Source organism: Cydia fagiglandana, chromosome 1 (genome assembly GCF_963556715.1).
Source record: "Cydia fagiglandana chromosome 1, ilCydFagi1.1, whole genome shotgun sequence".
Lineage (NCBI taxonomy): Eukaryota > Metazoa > Arthropoda > Insecta > Lepidoptera > Tortricidae > Cydia > Cydia fagiglandana.
In genome coordinates this window covers 10,625,401-10,643,999 of record NC_085932.1, presented here as the reverse complement: position 1 = coordinate 10,643,999, position 18,599 = coordinate 10,625,401, and the positions used below count along the sequence as shown (strand labels likewise).

The window sequence follows — 18,599 nt, the reverse complement described above, 5'->3', positions numbered from 1 at the left end:
GTAATTTGTAAATCGATATGTTTCTAAACTTCTCGAAGTAATCTCGGATCAAACTTTGTATGCAGGAATGCTCAGCTTAACTATTTGCTCATAGTTAAGTTGAGTGTTGGTACCTAGATTGCATAATATTTATGTTTCAAAAATACTCCTAAATCTTAGACATTATAATAGGTATTGTAACATTTAGAAGCACACAATTCAATTTCATTAAGATTATTGCAGCATTTATTATGAAAACAAAACCACAACGCAACACACTCGTGTTACAAGTAAAACTAATAAGCTTAGTGACCCATCCCAATTGGAAAGAGACACATGCACCCAAGATGGCTTGTTAGAAAAAGAAGGTGCGAGGGGTTGCTTCCACCGCAGGTTATTACGAGATTTAACACGTACTCGGTTAATTAGTAAGTGCGGTTGGCCGGTGGTTGCAGGGTTACGGGCGAGGATTTGTAAATATAATTTTTGGTTCAGTGACCCAATTGTGGTTTGTAAAAGCTTCCAAATTAATTTTATTTGTACCCGTGGTTTTTGGTAGGATAACGCAGTTATGGTATTTGAGAATTTGTAACCGTGTTTAATTAAACATATATCTATCTATATGTAATTTACATTCGATTACTGTACTGTATGCCTAGTCAGATAGATGGATAAGAAAAAATATATCAGTTTTATCTTGACATGGAGGTCTGTGAATCAGAAATTTAACACGAAACTGTCGCGATATTTTTGGTGTATTATTTCTATACCTACCGTAAAACCACCCAACTATATAGGTGGTCCAGTACTTATAATGGTCCACAAGTTCAACACGTAATTAAGTATCAATAAAAATCTTCTTCTTTATCTTCCTTTTGTGAAAATGTTTTTCCTTAGAAGTGCGACATTCTAATAAGAATTTTACACCTGATTCACCTGAACGAAGATATTTGACTTACTATTCGATTTGGACCCTCGTAATTGGGAGCTTGTGGACCATATAATATGTACCATATAGTTGGGTGATTGTATGATATCATTTTTGCAAGTCGTTTTTTGAACTTTATACTTATGAATACTTACTATGAACTCTTTGAAGTGATATTTGTAGAAATATGGTACTTAAATGTAAAAAATTGGGTACGTACCTAATGGTGAAAACAATATTTGTATAATATTCGTATTTGGCGTAGTCACCTGGCAGTGCAGTCACATCAAATGGCTGAAGAGATAACCGGCCCGACTGTGTAAATAGAGCCTAAACAATTAATTCAGGACCCATTGTTATTAAGTGACGTAAAATATGCATTTTGACCCAACTTCTGACTTGATTCAGGTCCTTTTGGAAATATAAATATAACAACTTACCATGTAGTATGGTTTAAACTATGTACATACATACCATACTAGTAAATACTAATACTTACATATTATAAATACGAAGGTAACTGTCTGTAGCTCCGTTACCAGAGGGGCTACCGCGAAAACAGAAATTCGCAAATTGCGGGGATCTTTCTCTTTTACTCCAATGAAGGCGTAATTAGAGTGACAGAGAAAAATGCACGCAATTTTTGAACTTCGATTTTCGCGTTTACAGCCCTGGGCCTGCTTATATAGTATAGTTTTTATCATGGAAATTAACTTTTTAGGGCCACTTGCACCATTCCACTAACCCGGGGTAATCCGGTCAAACCTGAAGTAACCATGGTTACCAGTACAATTTGACACTGGGTTGATGGTTTCAACGCTTAACCCCAGGCTAGTGGGATGGTGCAAGTGACGCTAAGGGGGTTTAAAGAAGGGTGGAATGTACTGTGGCCGTGGGATATGAAAGTATTAATTCTAAGCAGACACAGTCGCGGGCCGAGCGTGTCCGTTAAAGGCATTTAATTATTATTTTAAATATACTTCTATTATAAACATATACCAACACTAAATAATATTTAATTTTTATGCTTAAATTTGTTATTTACAAACGACTACCGCAATCGTGTAAAGTGCCCTGAGCTTATCGTGAAAAACTGTTTGAAAAATTCCCTTCACAGCGTTTAATAACAACACGCGTACCTGCCGTAATCGCAGAACAATGCGACACATATTTAATACTCAGCAATCCCGAAATCCTTTGTAAAACGCTGCCACAATGGAAAAGGGTATTCCTTTTACGGTCCAAACGTTAATTCGCGTTTAATTCGACACCTTGTTAATTGTTTTACCCGGTCCGTTTGGTGGGCCCCGTCCAAGACCCGGCGCCTCCAAAAACACCCATCCGGGGGTCATTTTAAGAATATTTGCCCGACGCCCCCCCAATGTTTACACGGGTTGTTTGTGGTACCCCGAAAACAATAGTCTCTAAATTCATTGCTCGTTTTATTATTGTTGATACACCGTTTCGAGGGATTCGATTATTGGGCCGAGTAATTAAATGATAATACTAAGCATTAATTGGATTTTACCTGAGTGCGTGATTACATTTAAGTGCAGTGCTATTTATTGAAGATTGTAAGGGATTTGAAATTGAAATTGGTTATTATTGCTTGTTGTGTTTCATTGAGTAATATTTTGGCAGGCAGTATTAATTATAGCGACTTGTGAATATCGTAAATTAATTGAACAATGACTGTATAAAGTATAAAGTGTATCATTCAAAACAGACGGGTATCGCAAACCTACCTATATAAATGGTATTTACCTACCTATTTCTTGTTGATTTTTATTCGAAATTATATTTAGGCGATTAAATTTATAGAAAATAGTTGCGTTACTTACTTAGATATATGCAAATAGTGGCAATAACGCACTGCCTAAATCGTGTAACATGACATTTCCATAAAACATATTCTGAATGTTGTCGAGCTTCACTAAGAAAGGATTTTATTTAATTTATAGTACATATTAGGTAGGTGGGTGAAAATGAGATGAAACGTTTTTAACACGTAGACGAAGTCGCGGGCGGAAGCTGATAAAGGATATTGTAATGAGACCAACTTAAATGATACAAACTGTCAATCCATTCAGAATTGCTTGTCTCATCATATATACATAGATGGCGCCACTTTATAGAATGGTCTGAGGGCAGACACAACATCGCAACGCCATCTACTAATCTTACTGAGAAAGTCTAAATTATATTCTTACATAATACTGATATCTTCAAATCAATTTAATAAACGCATTAATACTGACAATAATCGACCTTTTTTATAGTCCAATCCCAAGTAGCATGGAAGTGTCGGCAACATCAATATACCACCCAATTTAGAACTTAGAGTGATTTAAGAGACGTATAAGAGTGTCAGAAAAGATTTAAGCTGTATAAAAGGTATTTTACCGACTTTATACAGCTCAAGCTGTATAAAATCATTATAAAGGATTCTGCGGAATCATGGGGTGCTTTATCAGAATATAGAAAATCTACTATAAAACTAAAAGTGTTGTGAAACACTACAAGCTAATTCTATCGTAAAAGCTGTATACAGGCTGTATTGTAGTAACACTTGGCACTTTTAGCTGTATAAAAGTATCTGTCAACTCCGTTTTAAAACTTTAAGTGTTGTGAAACACTACAAGCTAATTTTATGGTAAGAGCTGTATACAGGCTGTATTGTAGTATCACTTGGCACTTGTAGCTGTACAAATGTATCTGTCAACCCCGTTTTAAAGCTATTTCTTATGGCGTAATTTTACTCTCCTATAAGAATAGTAGTTGTATAACTTCTGTCTGTAAGGGTATTATAAAACTAAACGAATAAATGGCAGCTATAGTACAGCTTTTTTCTGTATTACTGACAGAGTCGTTTATTTCGGCGTAATTTTACACTCGTATAAGTATATATTTCGACCACGAAAATAAAAAATTGTAATGAACAAGATTAATAATTTAGAAAATTATGAAATGGAACGAAGAATAGACCAAATACATTTGGACCTAAGGGTTTTTTTATTTGTTATACGGATCTCTAAAGAGACTTATAACTTATGTACGGAGAACCGAAATACAGCCAAATGAATACAAATCTTCTATTCTAAAGCTGTTTTAATTACAAAAGCTGTAAATGACACTCCATTTATTACACAGCACAGCTACTAAGATTATAATGCTCTCCAACTATCCTGTAAGCTGTTTAAAAATTGTCGCCATTTTACAATGAAACAAAAAAGTATTTGTAAATATAATTAAGGAAATACTTGCAAATATTAAGCAGACTAACATCGTGTTATGATTACCAGCTAAAATAAATTAACTTTAGCCTTAGAATTAATATTTATAAAACTTGTTGATATTCTAACCTTAAAAACAAACACTAACTTTCCCGATTTTTGATATTTTCCTTATGGTTTCTCTTTGTTATTTTGCAGGCGCGTGAATATTTTGCCAGAAAAGATACATAGGTTCACAATAAATAATAATCGGCACTTACAAATAGTATAATATTCCACTTAAGTCCTCTATAATATTTACTTTTACTTTTACCATCCACTATAACACTTTATTGTCGCCATTACTATATTACGAATGAACAAGATTAAGACATTTTAGTTTCCTAAATGATTATTATTCTCTTGTAATCATTTTTAAAAACTCATTTAAAACTCATATTCTTATATCGTACTTATAAGAGATTATCTGTAGTGTTAAGGTTTCCTGTTACACCGAAATATAGCTGTAATGCAGCTATTATGCAGCTTATGTATTGCTTATACAGCTACTCTACAGCTCTAATAACGCGAAAGGCTGTATAATTTGGGCCCTTTTTTAACTTATAAGGGCTGTATAAGCGCTTATACAGCCTTTGTACAGCCTAACTGTACAGCTTCTAGTATACAAATAAACTTCAATACAGCTTATATACAGCTTGCAATGCTACTTGGGATGTAAGCTCAATAAGATTTATGTTGTGGGTATTAGACAATGATAGTTTTAATATATAGATAATAAGATATATATAAATACTTATATACATAGAAAACATCCATAACTCAGGAACAAATCTTTGTGTAAGCTAGGAGGCTATTAAATATTAAATAGATCCATATACAACAGTGATGACTTCGCAGGGAGATTAACGGACTATATCCGTTAATTGTCTATGATAATAGCAAGGTTATATTATACCCTAAAGAGAGGTACAGTTGCTGGTACCCAACTGTGCCTCTTCGTTCATTCAGGTCACTTCCTTGTTGCAGAGATCGCGCGCATGGAGAAATCACCGCTGCTGGCCAACGGCTACAACGCGCCGCCGACGCACCTGGGGCCAATGGGCTTCATGCACCAGCACGCGCTCATGTCGCCCGGCATGCCACACCACGGCGTGCCCAGACCTGACGGATCCATCATCAAAGGACAGCCTATGCACAATATGGAAGCGTTAGCAAGGTCAGTCACTTTTTTTAGATTATACTAATTATGACATCTATCATTGAGCCATTCGGTCATTGACGTGTCCGGTAGTTATAGGCATTTTGAAATACACATTTCAACACTATCAGTCACTTATTCGATTAATTTACGCCAGCTTGGTGAACAGATCTGCACAATTGTGTGCTCTTGTTGGATTATTTCATAACTAAGGGTCGGTTGCACCAAACTGTTCGTATCGTTAAAGAGTTCACAAAATTTTTATGTATGGAAAGTTTCATAGTAAAGCGCCGGGGCGCGCCGGCTGACGTTCATCAGTCTGTCAAATGTAGGTAGTTGGTGCAACTGGCCCTAAGTGTGTGTAGCACGGTTGTCAATCTTTGAGTTCCAGAGAAACTGGGACACCCTTATCATTCAATTAGGTAAATAACTATATAACTAAGGTGCATAATATAACGTTGAATCAAGCCATGGACTAGAAATATTAACACTGTCTACAATAAAATATAGTCTTACATTAACTAAATATTCAACACCACGGCAAGGCTTCCGTATACGGCGTGAAAATCGATATAGGTACAATTTGTAAATCTTAAGTACATAAACGGCTTAAAGAATAATAAGTTCACGAAAAGAAACCTGTAAGCGGGTCAGCAGTGGCAGGTTAAATGTCTGATGTTAATCCAGTTAGATAAGTACAAACAGGGAGCACTTCCTGAAGACCTACAGTGCTCGCTTGACTCGCCCGTCTTACGGCCACCCTTGTAACACAAGACAGCTGTGCTTCTAACATACATTTCAGAACGACAATCAATACCACCGCATATATTTTGGTTGAATATTGGAAACGAGTAGGATATAATTATGCCCTCATGATTCGCTATGTCCGCAATTGTACAAGCTTATTTAAATGACACCAATTTCTTGAATCGACGCCGTTGTTTCAACAAACGCCATAACAAGGCGAGGTAGACGGTTCTCAGTTTTAATTCACTGGATACAAATGTCGAAGAAAAGTTTAATGAAACACAAAGAGTTAAAGTAATCGAGAAACAATTTCGACGATCACGCATGAGTGGCCCCAGCACAAATATACGCGATTGTTTTTAAAACATAATTAATTTCTTCGACCCCTCGTTCAGCCTAACGGAACATTTAATATCGAGTGCTCATAATTATTCCCGGTACATTCAAACCCTTTATTCATTTACAAACTTTTCTTTTCGAATACTTGAGAATAATGTTGCAGATATTTTATCTTCTTTCGTGGACTTCTTAGAAAGTATTTTTTATTGGAGAAGGTTTCTTGACAAAGAAAAATTAGTAGTTTAATTAAATATCTTTCAGACAAAAAAGTACCTACTCGTATATCTCCATTTTTTATGTTTGTTTCTTAACAAACTTTTATTAAAAAGTTATATTTTTGGTGTATTCCTTTATTTACTTTATTTTAAATTTTTTTTTGTTGACAGATCTGGTATTTGGGAGAATTGTAGAGCGGCGTACGAAGACATCGTTAAGCACCTAGAAAGGTAAGACGAGACTAGATAGGCTAGAGCCCTGCCTTGTTAAATACAGTTTTTGTTAAGATAACACAAAGCACAACTATGAATACACGGTTGTCATCGCCGTGCTGCGAGAAGTGTCCAGCTGGTACGAGTAGGACCAGCCGACGCTTCGTTCCATCATTGTATAATACAATCGATAAAGCAGGAAGATAATCTGTCTGATTTGTTATAATTGGTTGACACTCGGGCACTGTTCTTCATTTCCATTTAATCTTATTTCATTTGTCTGACTTTATTTATTTTGTGTCTTCACTTCATCATTCATAGTTTTGAATAAAACCTGATTCAAAATTAGTTACAGTGTAAGAATCATTACCAAAAACGAATTATGGAAAAAAACTGAAATAGCATCGGTGTGATTAAATGTTTGTAATTTAAAAGAGCAAAGATATCACAGTAGGGTGTGAAATTAGAGGAGACAATTAGATCCGTGGATCGGGTGTATTTTTAACAAATGACCGGTTGCGGGCCGGTCCGGCCCCGCGCCGCGCACAATTCATCAAGCTCATTCAGGCTAATCTCGATGCGAGGAAAAAGCGGCTCTCATGTAAATTGGACCGATTTCAGCCATTCGGGGGCCAATCGTTGGGGGAAAGCACTTTTCTTTTCGTGTTTAATGGATGGTGATGGATTGGTGGGCCCGCATTGAACGATACTCGCGGTTTTGACTTCGTTTTGAAGTGTACCGATTGAATGTTGCGATCCGATAAAATTGACGATATGCTGGGGAGTAGGTTGGCTTAGGTTAGGTTTAATAAAAGTGCGATTATTTTAATTCAACCAGACATTGACATATACATAGGTGACTCTCTAGAATTGTTGTTATATTATATTTAATAACAAGATTCTTAATTCAGACTATTAGGAACTCTTCCTGCAAGATTCTCTGAACGTAACTCATTCGTACGTAGAAGTGATTTTTACTGCAAAATCCATCCAAATCCTTCTAATTAATTCTGTAAATTGTAAAATAAAATGGTATCCTCTCGTCGGTGGGTCCTTGTGTGCTCGGCGGGTAGAATTACAGTCGGACAGCGCGCCGTGTACCGATGTGTCACTGTCATGTCAGCCGGCGATCGAGCCACCCCGGCTTAGAGCTGTTTTAAACAAATTAACTACGGCTACGTCTAAAAAGTGTTTTTTTCATGTTGGGAAAATCCCTATGATCGGTAAAGTATAGGGTAAGGCTATGCTTGTAAGAACTACTTACATATATATCTATAAGTCGGTAACCGATTTAGATATAGGTATACCTTCGAAAAACATATTTAATGTACCTACCTAAGCCATTCTAAAAAATATGTGAAAGCTTTTCATTTGATGAAGAAATAAATACCCTACCAGACGAACCTTATATCTATGCCCCAGGTATTGTGTAATATACTTGTCTTAAACAAACACAACAATAACTAAAGGCTAAAGAATTTAACACGAGATATAGGTAAATGCTTTCGTATATACCTTCACTGTATGTTTGTTCGGCATGCCCCGAAGACCGGTTTTTAATGCCAATTAATTGACAGGATTATCTCTGATTTAATACGGAATGTTTGTTTTGTTTCTTCTTGCAATTAATAAACAGGGCAAGCGGAATACGGGCATGAGTAAAGGTTTACATGAATTAAGATGGTATTAAAAGAGTGGAACCTGATTAAGGGAGCTTTCATTATTAGGTAAAACAAATTTTAAGAAGAGATATCACTTTTGAAATCTGTATTGTTTTGAATTTAGTTATAAATAATTCGATTATCAATAGGTTTTTGTAATTTAGTACTCAAAATCTGCTCGCAAAATTTTAGAACACATATTATCATTTTTAATCTTTATTGTTTTGAATTGTAATTCAATTATTGAAACACTTTTTAGGTTTGTGTTACTAACATTTACTCCAACTACTTTTATAAAGTAGGTATTCTATACGCAAGTCAAATCCGAATGTGCAAAAGTTTAACCTTTCTCCGGAAAATTATTTCTCTCATTCCCGAATCGGAAATCTGCGCAGTACATCAACGGCACACTCAATTAGCAGTCAACAAATCGTTGGGATCAATTCATTCGTCCGTCTAATGCCGTTTCGGTTCGAATTAGGTGCGATTTAGCAGCTAAGCCCGGCACACGTCCTCATGACATCGATCGTTACTCATCCCCGCTCCCCCCGCCGAAAGGCTCGTGATTAATTTTGGAAACAAAACTTTATTTTAAAATTAAAGTGCTTAGTAATTAACAGTTGTATAGTCGGAATTGAAAAAATAGGTAATTTTCATATTGTTTGAAAATATTAGGTAATATTGACGGGTTATTTGATGTGAATCCTTGCGATTGGTGTAAAAAAGTTGGTGTTTGAAGATATTTAAATATTTTTGAAAACGTTCTTAATAATTAGTGATAAGTAGGTATGATTGTAATTTTATTGAAATTGAAAATGCTTTATTAAACATTCATTAAATAAGACGTTTCAGCCAATACTAAGACAATCTGCTGGTTATACTTGGCAAGCAACGTGTTGCAAGGAGCCAGCGCCGTAATACGTCGCATTCGCGTGATTGAATCCACCACCATTAATTTCAGCGAAGATCAAACGAAGACCGAGGGTGATATTTATCAAGGATATTGCGAATTATTTTAATCAAATCAAATTCCCTTCGTTGTAAACAAATGCTTTTGATTAATGAGTCTCGCGACAGAGCCCCGCAGCCGTTGTGATAAAACATCCAACGAAAAGACAAAATTAATGGTCATAAAATGAACTCTTGCAGCGCAAAGATAAAGATGCTGAATGATATGAATTTTAAGTGATTTTTCTCGCTTCCTGTATTGAAAGATGATTCCGACGATCGCATCTGGTGACTCGGTACATTTATATCTTTAGAATTGGTTGCGAGGAGGTAATTTCGAGCGATTAGTGAGTAACTTTCGGTGCTCCCGAGATATTTAGATTGTCATGGCGTGGAATCATTAATAATGCGACTTTTGATTTTCACTGGTGTGATATGCAAAGGGAGTTATGAAGGGAGCTTCGTCATGGCAGTCCTGAGCCCCCGGATGCCTTCAGAGTTTGTCACCGATGTGGTCGTACTGGAATTTTAACTAGCTCTTTGTACTTTGCCCTTTTATACGAGTAAACTATTTGGTTTGGTTAAGCAAGGAAGTTACATTATATATATTCCACAGCCTTTGATAATAAATTCTTGTTTAGTTTGCACTAAATAGCACTGCACGAACCGAACAGATAAAAACTATGCAGTGAACGAAGAGTAATTTGAAATGTTCGAAACTTAAAACTTCGATGAGCAAATTTGCAAATCAAAGTTTGAAACGAGTGTCAGTGCGCGCAAGTAAAAGTTTAATCCTGTCATAATGTAAGTTGCAGCGTCAGCCTTTATTAATCTGACGGCGACTGACAGCTGTAGTCAAATTTCTCATCAAAAATAAGAATTAATGACGAACGACATTAATCATTAGCCTGCAAACGGCAAGAGGTGTCTGTATCCCATTATTTTGCATTACTAATGATATGTACACAGATAAGGGAGGCTTTAAGAGAAAAAGCGTAAGTCACCGCGGATAAGGCGGGGGCTAATGATTTGCTATTTGGAGGCGTTGAGAAACTGGGTTGTTCGAATACTTGGTTATCAGTGTGATTTGTAATGAAGAACGTATAAAACAGCATATTATACGAGGTCGTCTTTTGTGTAACACGCAGCCGTCATAATCAATAACAATTATGACGCGAAAATGCTTACGCTTTGTCAGTTTCAATTCGCGTTGTCTATAATTGCAAGTGGTAATATTAACACAACTATAAGAAATTTATAACTATGAAGAAATAAATGCAAGTACTCGCTATTAGAAACACTATAATTTATACGTTTTACAAAACACTGCAAAAGTAATGGTGATTCACCAGTGGTGAATTCTATGCCTAGTATAGCTAGATTCTTATAAGTATTTATTTGTACAGTAATAAGAATACTTTGCTGATTCGACTTGGGTTTGACACATTGATGAGCTTTCCCATCCCATCGTAATAACGGATACGTCTATAAACTTTGTCATCGATTATACCGTCATTTTATCTCTGATCCAGGGGTGACACTTCCAATACGAGGCGTCATCAAGGCTTGCGTCATTAGGAAAATACGGAAGACAGATAACAGGCGCCACGTTATCATTATCATTCGATAGCGGTGTCAAGTAATCATTTAGAAAATCGTAAAGGACTAACGTGAGATAAAATTTATACACGCCTTTGACACCTCCTTTGAAAATGAAATGTCTGAAAATGAACATTTACGAGTGGTTATTGACGTGAGGCGACACACTCATCAATCAGTGGGCTTCACTCAATAATTTTTAATAAGCAACTAATCACTTCCTCACAAAAGGCGTGACCGTTCTATTCCTGCGCGGTTGCGGGTGTCACTGACAGAAAATGTCACTTTTCCTTTAATTACGCCTCGGCCTCATTTCTTCGCGGCCTATTAGTATGCATCAATCAATGTTGCCAATACCTATTTTTTATTCCCGAGTGTTTTTTTCTCTTGGGGTTTTTGTTTATGGGGATTTTTTAAGTGGGAAATAATTTGATGAGGTCCGCCACCCGACCGGGATGCGAGCTCATTTGTCATCGTCTTGTCATTTCTCCGTTTCTTTCGAACAGTTGGATCGCTAAAGTAATTATTAGTTGTTTTTTCTATTTGCGTACCTGAAAAGCCTTTTGTGTGAACTATTGATCCTGTTGCAAATTACAAGTTTTGATCGATGCTGTAAGGCAGGTCTCGAGATTAATCGAAGTTGTTTTTCTTACATAAATAATAGGTACTAGGTTCTTGTGGCAATTGCCACCCCTCATCTGTTAGCGTCACCCGCGAATAAGTTAAATTTGAATTATGATTATACAGAAGTACCTACTCACAAAAACCACTGTTGATTCTTTTTTTCTTAATATAAAAATCACATATATCAATCTGCGAAATGCCCTTTAATTCCACAAAATCATACTGAGAGAGGGGTCAACCAATCCTCAATAATTAACACGATTAGCAAACGTACGCACCAGGACTATGAATACTAAATCAACGTGTCATGCTAATACCGATAGGGTAAATCAAATACGCGAATCCACAGATCAAAAGAATTCATTACAATGTGTAAATCGTGATTTGCATGTGCCAGAGCGATGAATATGCATCGGAAACGGCTGAGTATGAACATCCCGTGCTGCGTTTACGTATGCAATCACACTGGCAAGAAGCTAGTCTCCAGTCTCCACTTACCTATTATTCTAAGTTGTACCTATTCATAATTGGTAAAAGCTATCTATTAATGTACCTACTGACTAAATTAGAGTCGGCTAGTCTATCGCATACCGGCATTAAATTTTGTATATTCTTGGGTTGTATTGTCAGATTTTATTTGATACTTGCTTCTAGTTGCTGTCGTTAGTACCTAACTCGAATGAAGCCGCGGTAGAGTGGAGATATCCCGCTCCAACGCTCCTTCATCGAGCAATGCTGACTGCGCATCAAGCCGGACACTTGCCATTCCGTTCGCTTTCTGACCTTTTCCCGTTTTGTTATGCAAATCCACACTCCGGGGAATTACATAACGCGAATAAAAAGTATTCCGCTGTTTACACGCTGACGGCGGCGCGAGTGTGTGTTCGCATAAATCGACTGAAACCCCGTTATTTCCATGTAAACATTGGTCAGTGAATAATTTTTTAAAGTGCGAATGCTTCGTTTTGTTCTTTTATTGCTTTGGTAGCTTTTGGGTTTGGTTTGCACAAGGATTTCATACGTATGGTTTCGTGTAATGCGCTCCAATAGAACTCGCGTGAAAAGGATTTTTAAACTTAGGTATTGTTAAACGACTTGAAGTTACTGGTATGGCATAATTCTAAATAAATATTGGCATGTAATTTTATGCAAAACTACCTGTCTATACAACACCGCATAAAAGATAGGTAGGTACGAGTACACGTAAAAATAGTGAAGAGGTGAACATAGAGCAGGCCCTCGGCGCGGCGCACTGGTGCCGGCGAGCGCTGCGCGGCGCGGCGCGGGTGGGTCGCCGCGGCCCACAAATCAAATGTTTTGATAGCCGCGGCATTAACGAGACAATTTGATTGCGGACATATCCACGCCAAATTGCTTCTAAATTATATTTTCTGTTTACTTTCTGCCAAACTCCCTCAATATGTGACGTATGAGCCAACAGCAGATGCGTTTGTTTCTGTTACATTAATTATCGAATTTGTTTACTCGATGTTTCAATTATCGTTTAATGAAACGTTTTCATTAATTCCACGTTCAACATTGTTTTGCTTATGTATATTCATGAACTAGGTTTATTATCTGTAGATAATCTTTACTGAGTGTCATTTTTGAAGTTTCACTATCGAGCCTATTAAATTAATAGCAGCTATTATTAATTAAATCTGTCAGACACGTGTGTCGCACGCCTACATAGGAGCCTTCGATTTCATTCAACGAAAGCAAGATTTTATCTTGATCTACGCTAAGATCTGTATCGAACGCGGTCTGAGACAATATTTCCCATAGCTAATTACTATACATAATTTATCGCTGCGGAAATGTCAATATTGGTCAAATAGCAACCTAAAATATATCAGGAATTTGTTTCAAAACACCCTGAGTGCAGAAATCGCCAGACCAAGAAACAACACTACGTCAATTTTAACTTCATTGGCCTTCGGCCTAAGATTATCTGCGATCATTATTGATTTCGTTTACCTACTGTCTGCTATACTAACATATAGCAAGTATATACGTTGACAGTTCTTAAATGTTCCTTGATGTTAAACTTTATAATAATGAATTCGTTTAGTTAATGTGTTTAGTTAAATCAATCTAAGAGCCTATTTTTAAGCGACTATTAAAACCAATAATCAGAGATGATTTTGGCCAGCAGTAGGACTAACTAATAGGCTAAACAAAAAAATCCATAGAGATTTAATTTAAAATTTAAGTCGGTCTGTTTAAATAAGTAAATTGAGTCGACAAACCTATGATCGATGTGTCACTCGGCCACCTTTTTCTCGAGATAAATCAGTTGAGATAGCACCAAGTTTGTAGTCCAGATAAGATCTACTACGAAACAGGCCTCTACTGATATTTTAATTTTCAAGGTTTAACAGAGATACTGACAAGCGTTAGTGCAACAGATTATTCAATGTCGACAATTTGTTAAAACCATTAGTTACGTATTACTTTGTACAGCGATTAATTCAAAAACCTTCAGAGTGAAGTCGCTTTGGGTTTCATCCTTTGCTAAAGTCACTAGTTAAGAGTGCGTACAAATAGCCGCGTATAACAAAATAGCCTTTTAAATTAAAAAAAATATTGCAGCTTCGATATGTGCTAAACCATGCATCTTATAAATATGAAAATATATCTTTCTTGTTAAAACCAATCCGCCATTCAGTATTAAAATGCACCATAAATATCTAACCACGTTCAAATCCATACAATTCTAATAATCACCGCAGATAATAAAAAAAACTCGCGTCGATACACCATTATCGTCTCGTTCAGAACATGTTGCGGTCGACGCAGCCATCACTTCGATCGCAATCATTACCATCCGATCCAAGCGCTCATCGGCTACAAACGATGCACAATTTCAGCCGAGACTGGAACAAACTCATGCGAGACGAAGACGAGGGCTCGGGCCGCTGCGGGTTCAGGAAGGATTTGTCGCCTCATATTATCCAAGGAATTGGATTGGAAGTGTGTCGATGGATGGGAATTTTCTGCGGTCGTCTGCATGCGCAACCGAGCTTATTTATCGGCTTTAGCAATCGGCGGTTACTGAATTGAACGAGGTAACATTACCTATCTTACTAACAATTCTAAAAGACTATTTACGTTTATGGCTCTATAAATCTGAAGCGACAAAAAACAGACTAATATAATGGGCGCAGAATTTCCCTAAAAATCGTGCAATGAAATTCGACATTATCAAAACGCATTCCCATTACAGATAATGGTATTGCCATTAAAAGTCGGGGAGTAGGAATTGTAGAAGCAATTTTGCATAATTGTCCGAGATCGGGAGCGGGAGCGCTGCGGCAGCCGGGACGGTGTCTCCGTCTCCACAGCCGAACGTCCGCGGACTCGATCGTAATCTCGTTACCTTATGCTACTGCAATCGTAAACGATCTCATGTCCACATGTCGACATATTGATATTAGACACTAAACTTGCTCTTCCAGCGTAGGTACATGTATAGATGGTATATTAGGATATAGCCGTATAATCGGTCATCTCTCACTGATCTTTTAAACTCTAATAATTACATAGGTATATATTTATAAAAATGTGTACATATACACATATCTACAAATAAATGTGTAAGTACATACATAAAGAAGTCTAGACTGTATATTTGTTACCTGTAATTTACAAACCGCACAAACTTGTTACTTTTGCAAAATCGCCCATTAATCTTTCAAAGCCCGATGCAGACAACTCAAATCTCCTCACGTACTTCTAATGGCGTAATGAGCTCCTAAGCTCCAAAAGACATATTTTATTTCTCCTCCTCAAACTTTATATTTCATTTCACGTTTCATAAGCAAAATGGCAAGATATGCATGTCCCTCTTTGCATTTGGCAAGCGTAATGTCCCGGTCGCTTAGTGCACTTTTATTACGGTATTAAGTGATGTAATTTTTTTCATATTATATTATTCAAATTTAAATAACTGTCTCCGGTTTCCCCCGCGGAGGTTCCACTTTTTCTACCATTTATTTTTGTCGCCCCCCAATTTGGTTATTTTGGTTAGACATTTCCGCAATGGAACAGAATAACTGTAGGGCAGCCTGGAGCAATTTCTGTGTCGAAGTTAGTGATTGTTAATGATAATTTTAAAAAATTATTTAAGCTGGTTTTCTTCATTAATTTGAATACTAATAAAAAAGTATATTTTCTTAAAACAAAGATATTTCGCATTCTTGCCACGAAACCTCAAAGTCGTTCCTAACATCAATTCCGCAATGTTCAGCGGAAAACTCGTCTCAAACTCCCTTCATTGATTTATTCCAAAGCTGTCTTTTTGTAGTCTCCGCGGCAGGCCCTGTTCTAAAATTGGAGAAGTTAGGCCGCAATTTTTACAAATGACATCGTGACGTTTATGCGAGGGTGCGGCCGGCGACAAGTCATCGTGTTACTTCTTTCCTATTATTTCAACGTTCGTCTTTCTTCCACCCTAAGTGTTTTTCTTCCTAGTACACCATTTTCTAAGTAGGTAGTTATTATGTGTACGGTGACCTCAACTGACTTTTTAGCTACAAACTAATATTATTCAAATTACAAAATCATTATACCTATTTATTAATTGGCTATTGATTACTGATTCAAGTTGGGAAAGTTGAGATATTTATTTATGAAAATATGTAACATATGTAGCATGTAAATATCTCCCTTCCTGTTATTTTAATAATTATATTAAGTCACATCATCGAATGGGAAAACTAATTAAATCTACATAGTTACTTCCAAATGAAATCTACATAGTTACTTCCAAGACTGTTATAATTATAAATTAAATAAACAATCTTAAAAAATCTTTTAAAACCATGCAAAAAGCATTTATTTAAATTGCCTCATAAAGCGGAATATATTTCTCAAACTGATACGCCGTTATAACTCGGCAATATTGTCTGTACATCATTTCAAAGGCAAAGCATTTCGTTATCTGCATATGTTTGGAACTTTTTACTCATAACAACGGCCCCTTTGCTACTTGTATTTTCTTTATAATTTATTCCATTTCTCCCCCATACATTGGCATCGGCCGCTGATATTTTTTATTCGATTAGTAAACCCCTAAGGTGTTTTTAGCCTTTTTTCGCTCGATTTTCTTCCAAGCTTTGTTGACTGTTTAGGGGGGGTTGCTTGTTTCTTACGGATGAGTGAGCTTATTTATACTTTTGTACACAGACTTGTAAATCATAACTTTGTAGAGTCTTATAACAAACCGCACGTGATTAGGGCTAGAGATGTGAGTCTTTTTATATGACATTTTGCAATACCTACGTTTTATTCAATTTTATATTTTAAAATTATACATTTAGAACTAGATTACTAGAGAATTCTTGGCAAAACCATACACTGTGAGCCCCTATGAAACCACAATACTTACACACTCGATTTGTGTTATAGACCGGAGATGGAGGGCGGGAGAGGAAACTTTTTGATGGATCGGACGGAGTTTGTTTTGCATGTGAGTGATATGTCTGAAATAATAAATGTTGAGGCGTCGACGCTTCCCCAGCCTCCCCGCGAGGGTGAGCTAAAACGATTTTTGATTTGGGTGTCAAGCAAATGTTTCACGCAGTGACGCTCCAACGGGATTTGATTTTCTTAATCGATTCTTGGGAATGCAAATAAGGGAATTAGTTCGGCACACAGTATGATTGTGCTATTAATGCGCGCGTTATGAGCGGAGTGCAATTTTGGTATTATGTATATTGTTAATACTCGCTTTGTTTAGATAATACTTACGCTAATCAGATTATGCATACAAGAACGGTTTGAGCGTCGTGTCGGAGCCGCGGTATTAGGTAATGTGAGCGGTTCAGTATTAACTAATCAGCGCACATTGGCCCTGGCGCTAGATTGCGGCGCATTGTCCGCGCCCATGGCCCCGGAATATCTGTTTAGGCCAGTGGCCATTCTGTAATGGCGACAGTTAGCGCGTTAACTACGCATTGCCTCTGCCATAACATTGTCATGCTTAAGCTAAAACTTCGTTCCGTATTGAAGCGTAACCGTGTTGTGAAATAATTACTAAATCTAGAAGCTAATCAATAAACAGATTATCGGTTATAGGGACGGGGCATTGACTAGAGTAAACGGAAAGCAATCTGAAAAAATAAGTATTTTATTATATATAAATAATTATTTAGTCCATTAGTCCACTCGCGGCGATTTATCTAATTCTAATGGGGTTGGCAACTGTCAAAGGTTTGCATAGATGGCGCCATTATAACTTGCACCTTTCTCTAGTTTTGTTGTATGAGGTTTGGCTCCGAGGAAAGGGCTGGTAACCTGGCCATAAAATTCCAAAAAAAATTCGACGCAATTTTAGGGATTGATAAGGCAAGCTATGCTGGCGCCATCATTTATTTTCATGAAAGAGTGTAACGTTAGTAAAAGTAACTTTATAATGAATAATGTTAGTTTTCTTCTTTTGTTAACTAGAAGAAAATATATCTTACTTTTATAGACCCTGGATCAGGATAAGAAGTAATTATATCTACTTGCAATATATAATCATAATCATATTCAGACAATACGATTGTTGAACAATATTATTACACAATAGAGTTCCAGTGAAAAAAATGCTCGTCATGGATTTAATATTTGTTAGCGTTGTGCGCCTGATGGTGCCCGATTCGTCGCCAATTTGCGTTCTGACAAGTGAATGAATAATTTTATCTCATCCCGTGAGCGATGATGGTTGTTTCTCTCAGTTAGCGCACAAATTGTTGTACTTCTAGATAAATTCCATTCATTATATTTTAGTTTATTTCCTTCAGTTTAGATTGATAGTTATAGTTATCGCACTTGGAAGCGAAATTTTCATTAGGTAATACTTATCCTGCAATTCATTTAGTAATTGGCCTTTGATTCTTATAATTTCATACCCTATTAATATGTAGTTAC

At 36.6% G+C, this 18,599-nt stretch overlaps 2 protein-coding genes across 9 annotated transcripts in view; one reads left to right on the top strand and one right to left on the bottom strand.

The window, feature by feature from the left end:
* Positions 1-18,599, bottom strand: part of LOC134663736 (protein retinal degeneration B) — a 427,614-nt gene that overhangs the window by 80,081 nt on the left and 328,934 nt on the right. The window lies entirely within an intron of this gene.
* LOC134663766 (dachshund homolog 1) overlaps positions 1-18,599 on the top strand; it is a 165,928-nt gene that overhangs the window by 79,259 nt on the left and 68,070 nt on the right. For 5 of the 8 annotated variants that reach the window (XM_063520292.1, XM_063520266.1, XM_063520257.1 and 2 more), the window contains 2 exons: positions 5,149-5,356; positions 6,811-6,870. In XM_063520292.1, the coding sequence (XP_063376362.1) occupies positions 5,149-5,356; positions 6,811-6,870 (268 nt within the window). The remainder of the gene's footprint in view (positions 1-5,148; positions 5,357-6,810; positions 6,871-18,599) is intronic. The other 3 variants (XM_063520273.1, XM_063520308.1, XM_063520300.1) reach the window with 1 other exon arrangement.